The 17,360-nt window shown below is 39.6% G+C and overlaps 1 protein-coding gene across 1 annotated transcript in view; it reads left to right on the top strand.

Moving 5' to 3' along the window:
• The window catches only part of LOC119720717 (collagen alpha-1(XI) chain-like), a 78,577-nt gene that overhangs the window by 7,181 nt on the left and 54,036 nt on the right, over positions 1 to 17,360 (top strand). Inside the window, exons 6-15 of the mRNA XM_038190528.1 lie at positions 375 to 482; positions 1,421 to 1,474; positions 3,148 to 3,201; positions 4,785 to 4,838; positions 6,989 to 7,087; positions 8,671 to 8,769; positions 10,924 to 11,022; positions 12,864 to 12,908; positions 14,927 to 15,025; positions 16,788 to 16,841. Of these exons, the coding sequence (XP_038046456.1) occupies positions 375 to 482; positions 1,421 to 1,474; positions 3,148 to 3,201; positions 4,785 to 4,838; positions 6,989 to 7,087; positions 8,671 to 8,769; positions 10,924 to 11,022; positions 12,864 to 12,908; positions 14,927 to 15,025; positions 16,788 to 16,841 (765 nt within the window). The remainder of the gene's footprint in view (positions 1 to 374; positions 483 to 1,420; positions 1,475 to 3,147; positions 3,202 to 4,784; positions 4,839 to 6,988; positions 7,088 to 8,670; positions 8,770 to 10,923; positions 11,023 to 12,863; positions 12,909 to 14,926; positions 15,026 to 16,787; positions 16,842 to 17,360) is intronic.

The following is a 17,360-nucleotide window of genomic DNA, read 5'->3' as shown; positions in this document are numbered from 1 at the left end:
GCTAATCCTATAGGCTAATCAGAAAGTGGTGCCTTTTTTAGATGTCTAATTTTCGTGAAATTTCATGTTGAAATTTTGATACGCAAATGTGTGCAAATGAATCTGGGAATTTCACGAAAAATTACGTCTGAAAAAGGCATTACTTTCTGATTAGCCTAAAAAGAGGGTGAGTATGCTTCTAAAGCAAAAAATAAACTACAAACTAAGCCTAAATGTGAAAATCAAAATTTGACAAAGTTCGACATGTTTTTGTACACGGTGGAAGTGTGGCCTTTATTTACGGAGGTAGTCCAGTAAATTGGCCACAATTATGGGGCTAGTACGGATGTAGTTGGACAAGCCAATAAGTTGTCTTCCGTTTTTTTCGCATCCAGGGCCCCCCTGGTCTGGAAGGTCCCAAAGGAGATCCGGGGAATCCTGGTGATCTTGGTCCACGAGGGTTAAATGGGATTCCTGGAGACCGTGGTCGAGACGGAAAAAGGGTGAGTTTCTCCAAAACTTGTTGTCTTCTTCATGTGATAAGCAATTAATATATACCTCATACATATTCACAAACGAGAGCCCAATTCTAACTGGCGAATTCACCATCATGTGCCAGTCAATAGTTTTGCTATGTACCAGCAGTGCCATCATGTGCCATTCAATAGTTTTGCTATGTACCAGCAGTGCAGCACATGCAGGAGTCGCATGCGCAGGTCCAAATGGCATGGGCAGTAGACACATAGGCAGTAACCGCATGATAGTCTACTGCACTTTCGTAATTTGTGCACATTCATAATTTGTGCCCGAATGTGCTCAAGAGAGTCTGGTATCCTCAACTTTCAAGAATTATCTTCACACTGTTTTATATTTATATCACAAAAAAAACCTCTCATACCCATTTTTGTATTATCCTCCTCGTTTGGAGAAGTGTATGCCAATAGACTCTATACTTAATTAATCCTATTCATCAAATTAATATCAAACATATTAAATACTTATTCATAAATACCTAAGACAGTTTACTCATTCCTATTGTTTGAGAGCCGTCATATGGGTGGTTTTAAACGGCTGATAAAACATAAACTGGTTTTAAACACGTTTTTCCGGTACAGCTGTGTTCTGCGCCACATCATGCAGTACGCGGCGTGCGCCAATCTCCATATAAGGAGAGTTTTAGTACTACTCGCGCGAGGCACATACCATCAACATACATGTAGCTAGAGGGGTGTTTCACAAAATTGTTGAACAAAATCGTTGGAAATTTATAATGCTTGACATGTTTTCTGACCTTTTCACCGAAAGGTATTTAGGAATTGAGCTCGAGCAATTACACCCGTCTAGGCCCCCAGCCGGTTTTAAACATAGTTATTTAAAATTGGCCAAGCACCTATTTATTCCCTTATCAGAAATGGTGATTATACATTGTACTATTTTACAGGGACGAGCCGGGAAGGATGGACCCCGCGGACCACCAGGACTTATGGGTTTCAAAGTATGTCTAGTTCTAGCTTTTTTGTCATTTCTGTGCATAGCCATATTGAATATGATTATATATATTATAGCCATATTTAATGTAGCCATATTTAATATGGGTTGTGAAATGTTAAATGCTTACATTATCGGTAGTCATTGAGAGAATTCCTAAACCTTTAAAGCTATAGTCCATCATTTGCAGCTATCCAAAAAGTAACTGACGCAATTACTGTTGAAAAACGTGCTTGGTTGAAAGATAGTAAGGGAACTAAACGCCCTGTAAAATCATTCTTTCCGGCAAGCTGTCATTTTGAAGAAATCAATGAAAGAAGGCCTTTCCAACGGTGCGTCTTAAGACGCACCGTAGGAAATTTCCGTTAGTAGTTCGTTTTTTTATTTGGCGAAGCGCGCGCAAGCGTTGACACGACGCACACGCGCCTGGTTGCTATAGTTCGTCGGATCGGTGTGCGACATTGCGTAGCTGCATTCGGCTCAGTGAGAACCTGTCTCGGATGCTGAATTCAGGCCCAATTCAAAACATGATTTAGCAACTTTTGATATGAAATCGAGATCCTAGAATGCTGTTTTTCTCGGAATATACAGCTGAAGCTGAGCTGAAACTTCATCAGGTTAGTTGTTCAGCACCCTTCTTCAGATTTTGAGTACGTTTGTTGCTTCAAACGAACAAAATGCACAGATTACAAATGATGGACTATACCTTTAAACCAAACCTAAATTTCAAAAAGGGGCTTTCTGTCTTAAGGTTAAAATTTGTTTTGTCGAAAGTTATCACTTTTCCTTCCCAACATCCAAACAAATCACAACATAATTTGTTGAGTGTTTGTCACTTAGCTGCGACACTTTCTGTAAGTTCAAAGCAATTTTGACGGACACATTTTCATTTTTAGTGTAAGTAATTTAATTAAATCAAAAAAAGTTAGAGGGCCTGCAGCCGATTTCACGAAGCTTTACGTTATTGCGCAACATCTCATGCTGCACAACACTTCAGTTATGACAATGTCACAAAAGTTTCATAAAGTGTATATAAGTCTGCAACTTGCGCAACAAATGATGGTGTAACTTGCGCAATCATTGTAGATGGCGTAAGTTGTGGCGTAGCGACTGAAAATGACGTACATGTATTTTGCCAGCAAATTGTGATCATTTTCGAGCCTGTTATTGCACAGCTTAGCAAGGTTGATACACGACACTCGCAGCGTTGTGCTTGACGTAAAGTAATTGCTGTTTTACTTGTGACAGAGTTTTTAGAGTTGCGGCACGATTCAGAAAAAAATCAGACAAAACTATTTTCAAAATGGCGGGCGGAGGTGATTCAGTGGCTGTTTCATGAACAAACAAAATCATACACAAACAGCCGTCGTAAATGCTGAACCTCTTCCAAGATTTTTAGATTATATCAAAAATTGCGCAGTAAAGCCACGTTTCATGAAATAGATCGTTAGTTTATTGCGCAGCTGTGCAATAAATTTGGTTATTAAGTCCTACGCATGGCTTAAGTTGCGCATTGTTTCGTGAAATCGGTTGCTGACGTTTCAGTCCTAGCCATTCTTTCTCAAATGCGAAATAGGTTTGAAAGAAGTTGAATTAGCTATAAGATGAATATTAATTTGGCAAGGAGTGACGTAACTTTCTTTTCTTTTTCTCAAATTTTTCTTCTCACTATTATTTCAGGGTGACCGGGGCTATGATGGCCTACCCGGTCTTCCTGGGGTCAAGGGAGGTCACGTAAGATTTAACTTCTCATTTATTTCATAAATAATTTAGCTTTAAGCTCTATCCGCTCCGTTTGCAAGTACCGCCTCACCGGCAAAGAAAGTGCAGTTGGGGTTGGCCGAACGACGCCATCTTGCCTGACTGAAATATTTTGCCGCAAAGCGCGGCCACTGCATAGTACAAATCCCCTGGTGTACGTGCGTGCGTCACGCACAAGGAACGATGCGCACGCGTCAACCAGTTGTGGAGATCAATGGTCCCGCCCATGGGCGTCGTTGCTAGGTAAAAGGGCGCCCTCATTTGTTGGCGCACGGATCCCATAATAAAGACTGATGGTATCCTCTAATTCTAACTTTGTAACCGTTGAGGGTTTTTGTGCATGGAGTCAATTGGAAGGTATTTATGGCCGCCTTCAGGTTAAGCTTGTGCCGACACTGATTTTTCAGGATCAAGCTGCGCCTGACGACCGTCAGGAACATATCAGTCACCACTTTTGGACCTGAGTGAAACTGGGACGATATTAAGACAATCGGCATCAGTTGGCACTCAAAACAATCAATAGTCCCAAGAGTAGAAAAATGATAAATCATGCGCCGCGACAGAACGTGTTCCTGACAGGCGGGAATCAATAGCAGCCGTCGACCTGTGTGAAGTTACGACGTCCGTGCGCGCATCCGAATTCATCGAATGGTCGAATGAACAGTCGTGGCTGTGGAAGATCGTTTGATTGTTATCAACATGCACACCGCCATTTTGAAGACGTCACATGATCTCATCTATGCCGAGGAATCGTCGTCGCATCGTGGGTGACGTGAGCATGGTTGTGATTATTTTGTGTCGAGATACAGCTTGTTCCCCAAGAATCACATGATTTCTCAGTTTTGTGACCTGAGCATTACTTTTCTGGTTGATGCCTACGGTTCCGTCGTGGCGCAAGCAAATCGCAGGTCCTGAAGCCACCCTAAGAGTGGGCATTATTCCGGCATTGTTACATATATGGACCAGTTACTCAAAGATATCGGCGATTCATTTGCTTGGTTTGAATAGTTTTCCTGATGTGCATGCATTCACAGTGTTGATTGGTGCCCGTGTACAAAGTAATAACGAACTTGCCACATAAAATCATTGAATGTAAAAATAATAACAGAGGACAGTGTATTCTTAATGAGCTTGTTTTTCATCTTCTATTATTTATTTGAAAGGTTTGCGGAAACACCATGTGCGAATGATATCTCAACTAAGAGAATGGTTCTGAAAAAGAACCAGAGGTATAAACTCGACGTTCGGGTCAGTATGCTCTGACTGGAACAAATGAAGACGGTCAGAGCATACTGACCGGAACGTCGAGTTATACCTCTGTCAGAGCATACTGACCGGAACGTCGAGTTTATACCTCTGATTCTTTTTCAGAACCATTCTCTTTAATAGTTGAGAATTTATTCCCACATGATGTTTCCGCAAACTTTTCATTATTTAGTATCTCCACCATGCAAAGCCTCAAATCTTACTTATTATTTATTTGGTCGAAACTGAGAATAAAGGGTAGCCACGATTCTCTGTTTCACGTGAAATGTTCTTTGTTTTATTACCCTCAGGGGAGACCAGGGTTGAAAGGTGAAAGGGGACCGGAAGGTGAGAAAGGAGAAATGGTAAGTTCCCCTCATGATACCGTTCATGAAATAATAAGTGGAAGACTAATAAGTTATTATGTTCGTAGATTGAGTCAAGCTGCTGTGAAAAATGCTATTCTAAGTTAATAAGAGCAAGCCTTGTTTTAACCCTAAAAGGGCCGTGTTTTTTTTACCATCTCTCAGCCGGGGGTGGGGGGGGGGGGGATTCCGCCCCCCCCCCCCTAAGATCTCGGCCATTGAGTGACGAAAAATTTTGAAACAGGGTACATGTATAGAGCAACTCATCATGAACACACCCTGGAAATTTCGGGCTATAGGTCAAAGGGTTTTGGAATTATGGCTAATTAAATATTCATATGTACGAATGGTAATTGTGCTCTGTGTCAGTGTTTCCCCTGGCTAATGAAATGAGCGAGGTGGTAAAGATTCAAATTGATGATTGAAATGAAATTGACGCAGTTTGCAAGCTCAAAACATGCTGCCCTTACAAAAATGCGAATGATTCCATTTACACATCCAAATTGTGAGTTCTTGATACATAGAGGTCAAGGAAAACGCTCATAAATTACACAAAATGAAAATTTGTCGATTAGTATTTCCTTTATTGCAAATCTTCACAGCGAGGTGGTGATATTGGCAAAAATTGAGCGAGGTGGTCACTGAAAGTAGCGAGGTGGGCCGCCTCATATTTGAATGGGCAGGGGAAACACTGCTCTGTGTACACTATGTATATGGGAAAATTCAGTTTTCACGGCACATAGCGCCGGAAAATCTTTCGCTGCGCGGCTACCCGTGGTCCGATTTTTATGTTTTTGGTATCAAAAGATGCGCAAGGCTTGAGGCTGAAAAGTCATAACAGCTCATGTCGAGAACATTTTTTTTTCAAAGCTATTGCGAAAAAAGTTGAGGGGGGATCCCCCCCCCCCCCGGCCCTTTTAAGGGTTAAGTGAAACTCACTTTGAATTGTGTCTCAATCACTGTTTGTTGTCGATGGTTATTGTATTATTGCTGGGCAGGAGCTGCCATTTGTCCTGTGACCAACTTGATCACTGATGACTAAGTAACTGAGTTATTGAGATTAGAGGCCTTTTTTCACAATTCAAGTCTCTGTTTTGTACCCAGTGGCATAACAACTGGTTGGCATGTGGGCCCCCCCCCCCCCCAGCAGAAGTCCGTGCCCCTCCCCCCAGTTTCCCCCTATTCAAAATCTTAAATTGCACAAAAATACTGTATCAGTTGCCTTCAGTGCCCCCCTTGAAAAAAGTGGTGCACCCTCAGGTGCGCCCCACTCCCCCCAGAAGTGAAACCCTAGTGACGCTGCTGCTTGAACCTAGGTCAAACTCCAAGATTTCAAACCTGTGGCCGCACTGGTAAGAATCTAACAAAAGATACATGGTCCAGTGCACTTTCCGAGTGAAATTTAGCCTTGGTCGGGACCTGGTTTTGAGAGGCTCTACATGGGTGAACGGAGGCCTTGTTGGTGGGTGTTAAATCATACCTGGTTCCACTCATCAATGGGCAAGACGATAGTTTGGCTGCATCTGAATGTCTTGTCTAGAGCTATTGACCTTTAAAGGGAATGTACAACATTTGCTTTTGGTGCAATTTTCAGAAATTAATGGATTTGGAGGATTAGTATGTTATAGCAAATATTGTTACACTGACTTGTTTCACGTTTTGGGTTCATAGATGCTGGAAAAACCAAGAAAACCTATCATGTTCTTATAGTGTGGTTCCCTGACCCCACTTAAGATGAAACGGAGCAATTAATACACTTTGGGGAATTGTAAGGTCAGAGAATCAGTCTAGCAGGCTTGTAGTCTTCACAGGTGTGTAGGCCTAATCAATTGCAAAGAAAATGCGGACAAACTAAATATGAAAAATTAGGAGCACTTTTTGAAAAAAGCCAGTTTTCTCCAACGCTGGTCGGCTGACCAGCATTGGAAAAATACAGTTTTTCTTGAAACTGTCAGCACACCAGGAGCCACAACTTTACAGGATGCTTTAGACTGTCATTCCCTAACAATCCAGTAAGATATTTTGTGATAATTTGATCATTTCGTTTTTTTTATGTTTGCAAATGTTGTATCTTCCCTTGAATGTCCTAAATGAGACTTTTGGATCAAGTTTTTTAACCCTGTTTGTTTTGTATGTTGTGATGACTGCAGGGCGATGATGGTGATCAAGGAGAATATGGTATGACCGGCCCAACGGGTCCACCAGGGCAGTCTGGACAGAGAGGTATGCCGGGACCCATGGGAATGCCGGTGAGTACTTCTAACAACTCCCTTACCCTACCACTAGGTTCTAAATTCCCAGTTGCATGACTGGCTATACATTAATTGGTTACCAGTTAAACACAGAATTCAGCTCAAGAACCCTCTTCCTCGCATTCAAGACACTGCAACCCCACTCTGTGAGGTCGGGTCTGCGGTCAACCAGTGATAGTCTCCTTGTTCCCCGGACTGGACTAGCCAATTATGCAGACAGACTTTATCTAGCATTGCCCCTCGCCTATTTTATTCACCTTTCGATTATCTCAGAGGAGAACATGACATTGCAAAGTTTCAGCGGCAACTCAAAACATACCTTTTCTTACTGGCCTTTCCTCCCCAAACGCAAACTTGAGTTTCTTCGTCCATCTGGACCGGCCCCTTTGAATGTCTTGCAGATAAAGTGCGCCTTATAAGTGCTGTTTATTCTACCTGTAAATTAGACCTTGGGGAGACACCGGACATTAGGGAGACATTTCAATGTTTCCCTCATGCCACAGCTCCTATTTAGAGGCAATTTTTTTTGGTCACAAATAGGCTAGATCGATTGCTTGTGGTCGAAAACATAAATATACTGAAATTCGTGGGGGTAGGATAAGGTAAAATTGGAGTAAGTTGACATTAAAGATGGAAGCATTTTGTGCGCAAGTCTATGGGAATGTACCCAAATGACCCATTTCCTGTAATTATTATATGTGTAATGGTACCATTAAGGAGACACGTTATCGTAATTTCTTCGCACGATGGGAGACATCGGTCATTAGAGAGATCTCCCTAATGTCACAGCCCCCCTTTACAGGCAAAATTTTATCGTCGCAATTAGATTATATTTTTTGCTCGTGGTCTAATTAGTAAACATACCGAAATTTGTGGGAAAAGGTAAAGGGAATATTGGGTTAGGGCACATTTAAGTTTGAAAAATTTTGTGCACAGGTCTTTGGGGATGTTTTATTATTATTATTCTCCAATAGAAATAGTTACAACAAACATTAAATGGTTATTATTTGCTCCAGTAGAGTGAACCCCAGTATGTACCACCCTCTTAAAAAGTGTCATTTATTCACTTCTCCATTGAAAAAGGGAAACAAACAAAACAAGACAAAACAAAAACACACGAATATATCTCTTGCATAATTGTGTCACCTGTGAGTCCAACTACTCATATTTTTGTTTGTATTCAAAGTACGGAGTCAACATTTTCTTGGTACTTAAGATTAATTCCTACTTTTAACACCACAGATTTTGGTGTATTCACGGACGTGGAAAAGAGCACTCACTAGTTTATTCACGTCTTCAGCTATTTCAGAAATGGATTTCAACAGATCAAAAAAAATTCAAAATACTTGGATAAAATTTGAAGGTTTGCGTAGTTTATAAGTCAACAATAAGATTACGTTTGTGGTTGCGCTATGTGACAAGGAAAATGTTGATTGCCCCGGCTCTTTCAGAACCACACAAACTCTCAAAAGAGCTTTCTCGTCAAATGGTGCAACGGCACACTTGCTCTTATCAAAAATATTCTTTTTTGTATTCTTATCAATTTTTAAAAGAATTTGGATTTCTATTTTTATTTGCAGGGTGCCATTGGAGACCCTGGTCCTTTTGGGCCAAAAGGTGCCATGGGCATTTCAGGTATGCCCGGTAATCCTGGTATGCCAGGAAAGCAAGGATCAGCGGTAAGTAGACGTCCACACATTTTCGTTCAAAGATGGGATCTTTGCAAATTTGATATATTTTTTTTATTTACCCTAACCCCCTTGAGTGATTTACCAGGAGCCTCCCTCACTCTTGCAAAATCCAACACAATATGGAAAGCTCAACACCCAAACTGTTGGACTCTGATTATTTGTGGTATGCCTGACCCCATGTGAAGCATAATCAGTTTACTAGTGCAGTCCTCACTCCAACAGATTCCAACAAAACATGCAGTAGGAGTTTGAAGGGTTGGGGGTGGTTAGGATTCGCCCAAATGCAAGGTCGAGGCAACACGAAAGATGTGTGCTACAAATTAGAATGAATAAGAAAGGAATGGAAGCAGTCACAAGTGACAGAATGTACCTGTTCACATTTTGTTTGAATAGTGAAAGAAGGGAAGCAAAATTCAGGCAGGGAGTTCCAAAGAGAGGCGATACGAGGGAAAAATTTGAGGAGAGCCTCAGAAACTAGTACAGGGAATGGGTGTGACGAGGCGTCAGAGCGAGTCGATATTTGACAGAGCAAGGGCGGGGGGGACCAAAATGGAGGCGAAACCCGAACATACATATCTTGGCTCATGTGGGTGAAAATGTCTGTCTTTGAAGTGTTTAAATAACCAGTTGACAGCAGAAGAAACGGCAAAAAGACAAGACGTACTTAAAAAAAAAGAAATAGTGAAAGTGCCAGCTGCGCCTCCTCTTCATCCGCTACCATAGCGTACAACTTGGGAGAATTTTGAGGATACACCATGTGAAGTGTCTATGGACATATCTGAATTTCTTGACTATGGCCGCTACTTACACATGCGCCTATGGAAGCGGCCTTTTCTTATAGACACATGTGTTACTACCGTCCATATAGTCGAAAAATTCGGAGCCAGTCCATTTTTCAAAAAAAGAAAAATGGCTGTGAGACCAAATACAGTAGGAGATACTGATGGCCAAAATGTATTAACCCCCCCCCCTTTCGCTTATCACAAAGTATCCTTAAACTTTTTGTTGTATTTATATTGTTTAAGCATGTTTAAAAATGGTGTATACCAATATTTTTGGGTGTGGCACCTTGTAAAATAGTTTTTTAAATTGAATTGATAATTTTCTAGCATTACATTAGCTATGAGCTTTCCGATGAGACATCGCACAAAAAAATCACCCCTCGACAAGTAATCAATTAATTGATTTCAACTTTTGAATGAATAGTGTGTGCAATTTCTGAACTGGAGCGCGCCATTTTAAACCACTTTTTAAAACTGTATAAAGGCCTGCGAAAAATAAACAAGCCAATTTATTTGTTGCAGGATATTATATTCCTTTAAATTTTGTTCGGAAAAGAAAATCGAAAATTTGGAAAAGCGCGTATATATTATATACCAGCTTTAAGTCTCATCCAGGTCACCAAAGACATCTAAACTTAAAATATCCCTGGTAATTTTAGGATTTTTTTATCAATTTCTGTGTCATCAAGTCTTGGGTTATTGTATCAGATTATGGAACTCTCTTTGGTAAAGTGACTATCCTACAGCAGGTAATAATTGTATTTAGTTCTTATTTTAACTGGGAAGCCCATTCAGTGGAATCCACTGGTCTCCCATGGGGCCCAGTAAAGAGTAGACAATGTGAAGAAATTACAGTTTTAGATGAGGGAGGAAAAGCCCAGAAGAATATTCCGGGGGAAGCCCACGGAATCAGGTAGGGACTGAAAACCCAATCCACATATTGGCCCCAGCACGAATCCAATTCGGCTCACTGTGGTGGAATGTAAAAAAAGTACCGCCATGCCAACCTTACACTCTAAAAAACCATTAGTCAGATTTGATTAGAAACCGGTTAAATTTGACTAGCCATTCAGGGTCAGCTGGGTGCAACTGAAAATCAGTCAATCTGACTAGATTTTTCCAGTCAGTATTATTGACTTTGGAAAAATAGTTGTGCAAATAACTAAAACTGGAGTCAAACCCAACTACTTTTTCTAGTCATAATATGAAACTTTGCACGTTTAACTCAATTCCAAGTCAACTCGAAAAACCAGTCAATATTTTGACTAAGTTGTTCTAAGAGTGTACTCCCCTTACTGGCATATTTTCAATTTGTTATTTATCATGAGTTTCAATTCTTTTCTATCTTTTATCTGGGTAGGGTTCAATGGGACCTCAGGGTTCTATGGGTGGCCCTGGTGTACAGGGGCCTGTGGGTAAGCCAGGGGTTCCCGGTGTACCAGGCACGGATGGCCCTCCGGTGAGTAATTAACTCTCTAACAATGTCTTTGACACCATTTAAGAGACATTACACAAATGATAATACATAATGTAACAACATATGATTTAAAGGTGTAGTGTAGATCATTTGCAGCTATCCATTATTAAAAAGAAAACATTATTAAAAAGAAAGCCGTTAGAGTCAAGCGACTCATTTTTTGAAATTTCTGTTAGTACATGTAGTTGGTTTGTAATTTGGCGAATGAATGGGTGTTTGCACGCGCGCGGTTGCTGTTATTCTTCGGTTCAGTGCGAGACATCGCGTAGCTGCAATCAGCTGCACGAGAACATGTCCTGGATCCTGATTTCGGGTGTAATTCAAAACATGACTCTGCAACTTTTGATTTGAAATTGAGATCCTAGAATATTGTTTTCTCGGAATATACAGCATTGACTGAGCTAAAACTTCATCCGGTTAGTTGTTAAGCACCCATCTTTAGATTTTGAGCACTTTTGTTGCTTGAAACGAAAAATATGCACAAATGATAAATGATCTACCCTACCTTTACGTTCAAAGTGGAGTGCTGTGGTACAGTGTTTATGGTGTTCGACTCACGTGCCGTGGTACGTGGGTTCGAACTCTGAAGGGGAACATGGTGCTTGTGTTCTTGGCAAGACACTTTACTACAATTGCCTCTATCCACCCAGGTGTATATTATGGGTACCTGTGAAGGTAGAAAGTAGAATGCGCTGATCTTGAGCTGGTGCAAAACTGATCTCATGACCTGATGAACAGGGGTAATAATTGTAAAGCGCTTTGAGACCGTTGGTATAAAGTGCTATATAAGCACATTATTATTATTATTATGAAGGTGATTCCCACTGCTATGACTCCAAAATACGAAACAGTTGGGTTAATTTATAGCAAGTGTAGGATTTCACATTATCATGTTAATTGAGCAACGGATCTCTGAAAGGTCTCATGAAGGTTTCTAGAATTCCTCAGAGAGATTTTGATGCTTAAAAACAAACTTTATAAGACACTGAATGTTGACTTGCATAATAAAAATATAGAATAGTTATTCAAGTTAATTTGTCTAAAAAATAAGAGGTTTTGAAGGTCTTGTAAATGACAAAAATTGTAGCACAAGTAGAATCTTTCTAAGCATGGAAATGAATAATTCTTTTCTCAAACGTAAGACATGTTTTTTTTATGGTTTTATAAGCACTCTGTAATTATAATTGAATCAAGGAATCATGACAACATGCCTTAATCATGACCCTCGGAACAGTATTATTATTATTGAAATAAATTTTGTTTAAAAAAAAAAACCTTTGAGCTTGAAGAAATATTGTACTTGCTTCCCATAAGAATTTTGGGGAAAGGCAAAAACGAGGGTTGTTTTTATTGTTAAAAACATGTGTGCCCCCAACAGAAAATGAGGCACCCTAAGTGCCCCCCCCCCCCTGGAAATTGAAACCCACTGCGTGCCATTTGTAATCAAGGGTGGATCCAGAACACAATTTGGGGGGGGGGGGCAACAAAAATGTGGTCCCCAAAAAAGTGTGTCCAAAACAATTACAGCGGTTTTTTTTGTTTTGATTCTACATGCTCTGTGATGCGATCTGAGGCGATTTCTGACCACTTTAAACAATGTTATTTGAGGAAAAGATGGTGGTATACTCATTGCCTGCCTTTATTGCGAAATAACACACACACACAAAATTGGATTTGTTTTTTTTTTGGGGGGGGGGCCCTGGATCGGCCCTTGTTTGTAATATTTAGAAAAGGCCAGTTTGAAAATAAGATTTATTAAATAAGAGCATATATTTGAGCTATTTAAGTTATCCACACGTTTCATTTATTTGCTTTTGTTACAGGGTTTTCCTGGGCAAGATGGACCATCTGGCCCCAAAGGAGATGATGTAAGCATTGTGTTTAATGATTTTATTTGAAGGGTTTGTTTCCAACACACAATAAATGCCATTTCGTTACCTTTTGGAATCCTATAAACACAATTTAAGAAAACAATAAAGCAAAGAATGTGTAACAGCTGTTATACTTTGCATGCTCTGCAAGTTTTCATAATCATGCAGCTTTCTCACTTTTTTCATATTTCAATTTTTGGAAAGAATGTCTTCATTTATTTGAATTCCCATTTCAGTGAGAGTTTCACTTGCTGTACATTCAAAAATGTGATGCGATCAAGCTAAATGAGTCGTTTGTCAGGAATTTTCATTTGGAGATTCAAGCCCAAAATAGGACCACTTCATCACATCACTTCATCACATTTGTGTTCCGACTTCCATAATTTTTGAACTAAAGATGGTATCAGCATGCTGTTTTCACAGCAGTAATGCTGAGATTGTGCTCTTTTCAAATCTGTAAAAAAAAATGATCAGGGTCGACAAACGACTCATTTAGCTTGATGGCAAGTAAATTTCAACTTTTTGCTGTACAGAATTCCACAGATTGTTGTTAAAAAAATATGTGTTTGCTAAAACAAACGAGGATAAAAATGGGGCCATATCTTCCTAAATGGTCAAAAAACAGTGAGTGAATTTGTTCTAATCTTTCTAAATCAAACTGGGTTTTGTATAATCCATTCCACCTTTACAGATAAAAAAAATACCAAACTTGAGCTGTATGTCTGTTTGAAAACAGAATACAGGGCTTTTTCGCATTTTACAAATGTTTATGTTTTGTTGTTCCTTTTGCAGTCACTTTTTAGAGTGCTTCATGCAGTTAAAGTTTGTTCAAAATGCTTAGAATAATTCCTAAAATATAAGTTTATCACATGACGCCACATTGCCTGCAATGACGTCATCTTTACAACACTTGTCAATGCACATTTTGTCATTGTGGTCTTAGTTTGCATTAAGTTTGAAGTCAGTCCGATGAAAGAAAGTGTTCAATTTTGAAAGCGGAATGAAATTGTAAATATTTTTAAAAATCATAAAAAATCAACCGATGACATCATGGTGACGTCATTTCGGATTTTGCACACTAGTACCATTATGTAGCTATCTACCAAGTTTCATGACGATCGGACTTTCTCTTATGTGTGTTTTCGAAAATCGCATTTTTGATGACGTCATGATGACGTCACACATTTTTCAAAATTTTGTGCATATACCTATTACCTAACAAACCAAATACAAAAAGAATTTTGAAGTTTGCATGTTGCGTTCGTGAGATATGGCTTCAAGGTTAAATATTCATAGAAAATCGCATGATGACATCATCATGACGTCACCTCACTTTTTACCTACAACACATCCTGGTCTACCCACATACCAAGTTTCAACCCAATCGGACTTACAGTTCTGTAGATAAAGGACTTCAAAATATGCACATTTGTGATGACGTCACGTGACCCCTGATGACGTAATCATGACGTCACTCTTCGGGACACAACTTTGTCATAAGGACAATGCATATGCTTAATTTGAATGATGTATGACAAAGTTCAATGCCAAAAGTGGCGTGTACTAAAATCATGTACAAATTCTATGGGAATTTTGCGTGAAACAAAAAGAAGAAAGAAAACAAAAACAAATCAGAACAAAAACAAAGGCTTTTTCGCAAAATTGCGAAAAAGCCAAAAAAATAAAGACTAAAATTAAATTGAAAAAAAAAGAAGGATGTTTGTTCAATTTTATTTAATAAAAAATATGATTATGATTTTATAATGAGTCTTTTCCAGACTCCATGTACGCAGTAAGGCTGCATTCGAAATTAGTGTCTAGAGCTAGGACCTATGGGCGACGGACCTATGCTGTCTATGCGGATGAGTGAGCTAGGCCTAGGTCTTTGCCAGTTGCAAAAACATGGGCACATGCTGACAATAAACGTAGCCGTAGTTCTGGAAGCACGTTTAGAACACTGCCGAAGTCTCTTCTAAATTAACCGTGTTGTACCTGTGTTTTCCGTTCTCGTACAGGGACCCATGGGACCGCAAGGTTTGCAAGGTTTCGCAGGTCCTAGGGGAATCAAAGGTATTGATGGTTTCAGAGGCGTTCCCGGCTCAAAGGGATCTTCGGTAAGTTCATTCAATATTGGGTTTTGCCCTTCACCAACGTATTTTGTAAACAATGTAGTACTGAGAGTTGCCCCTGAGTGACTGTGAAAAAATATCACTCGGGTGGGACTCGAACCCACGACCTCCTGCTTACTAGCGCAGATGTCTTACCACTCAACCCCCAAGCTTGTTTGGGTCGGCTGGCTGGTAAGTTGTGAAGTTTCCCACGGGAATGCTTGCTCAAAATCAAGGGAGACTTTTTGCAGCTGATTTCACAAAACGTTATGCAGTGTCGTAATTGACATGTACCAGATTTTACCAAACATGCATTGCTTTAGTCGGGCAACATTTGACGATGCTTAACATTTTGTTAATGACATTATGTGAGGCGTTCTGGCAAAATGAGAAATGAAAGGTGATTTTTTTTGTCGATTTTCAGATATTTTGATATTTGTAATCTTCAATAATAATAATAATAATTTATTAATTTATATTGCACCCATTCCATTCAATGTACACAGGCCCATAACAGCAAAAAATGAATAAATAAACAAATGATACTATAAAATTAACAAGTTAACCAAAAAAACATGTTTACAACACATGTTTTTAAGAAATAGTATAAACATTGTGGAATAAAAGAGTTTTAAAGGGGGAAAAATGTTTGGTTTTTTTTCATTTTCACAACTAAACAATTTGAAAAGTTAAAGGCCTTTTGCTTTGTATGTTTACTTTTTTGACATGACCATAAAAGCAAACTTTAAATAGCCATAACATGCAAACGGAATGTCCAATTGAAGTGCAACAAACAGTTTATTGTAAGGAGAATTTTAGTCTCTTTCCTAATACCCACAGACCCGCATTTCAACCTCTGCCCAGTTCTGTCTCATTTTGCCAGAATGCCTTGCTTCTTTCATGACCATTTTGCAGTGGTTAAGTATATGACTTATGAAACAAACTATGGCTTTATAACTGACTGTGTTAGTTATCATCAGGTGCACCACGAAGTGACATATCGTCTATGGACTTGTGCATATGATGCGTCACTTCATGGTGTGACTGGCACTATGATACATGGAATAGTTCTCCAATGGTTATATTTTTTGTTATCAATTGCATCAGGTTTGTTCTATTCAGTCAATGGTGGTGGTGTTTTATGCTTAACTCTTTCAGTGCCCGCGAAATTTGAAAAGTTTAACCCTAAAGTGCCCAACTTCGAGCGTTTTTGTTAACTGTTCAAAATTCTGTAAAAAAAAAAGGACATAAGTTTTACTCACTAAATTTGTTGTTGTTGCTCTCTGGTACATCCTCGGTATATTGGAAAGTCAATAGTAGTCACATACATAGTGATACACCCTGAAACACTGTCCTGCACACAGGGGAATTCCGCAATTTTTGCAGAAAATATGAGCGTCAGTGCTGCGCCCTCTCGCAAGAACTCGAATGAAACAAATAAATACAGGTCGTAACTGAATGAAAATGATATTATTAGAAAGAGCGAGAGCGCCCCCTTGTGATAACATGCTTACTCTACCTCGTACATGTACGAGGTTTGGCGATTTTGAGTACGAACATTACCTCGTACATGTATGAGGTTGGCGATTTCGAACTAACAAATATACCTCGTTCATGTACGACTTTGGCGCTTAAAGAGTTAAATACTAATCTTACAAAATAAGGAGATGACTAAAGTGTTGCTGTTGAGAAAGGTTTGAAAAATAACGTGAAATGTTTTTGCACGGCGAGACGATACATTATAGTTATCATTTTTCTTATTCCCCAGGGCAGGGAGGGCATGCCTGGCTTAAAAGGAAGCATAGGTCTCAAGGGAGATCTGGTAAGTTCAGTTCCTTTTAAAACTAATATAAAATTTGGCATGATCAAGTGCTTTGCATACAATTCTGCACATTCTGCATGTTTTTGCCAAGTATTAAGACTTTGAATTATCATTGGTTGAGGACTCTTCATGTTACACATTTCAAAAAGTTCTTTTATAAATGAATTCTGCAGGGTACATGAGCTCATATACCGCTAGACTTGGCTCAAGTCTGGGTTGGGCTCAGTCTGTGCCTATAGTCATGATAGTAAATCCACGCATAGCGCCGTACGTCCGTACAGTATATAACGCACGCCCTCGAATCCGGACCATGATGTAAAAACGTACAACAACAACATGTTATTTTTATGTGATGCAGCAACCCAGACGTGGTCAATCTGCCAAGCGTACGCGCTGGTTTGTTCCACGTTTGTACACAGTCTATGGAGATTAATTTTCGCTGTGATTGGCTTCTACCCATTGGGCTCACTCATACACCGCTAAAGCTGTATAGTGCCCTCCTGTGCGGATTGTGATATG

Source organism: Patiria miniata, unplaced genomic scaffold (assembly GCF_015706575.1).
Source record: "Patiria miniata isolate m_02_andy unplaced genomic scaffold, ASM1570657v1 HiC_scaffold_9, whole genome shotgun sequence".
NCBI classification, from domain to species: domain Eukaryota; kingdom Metazoa; phylum Echinodermata; class Asteroidea; order Valvatida; family Asterinidae; genus Patiria; species Patiria miniata.
This window is presented reverse-complemented; position numbering and strand designations above follow the sequence as displayed.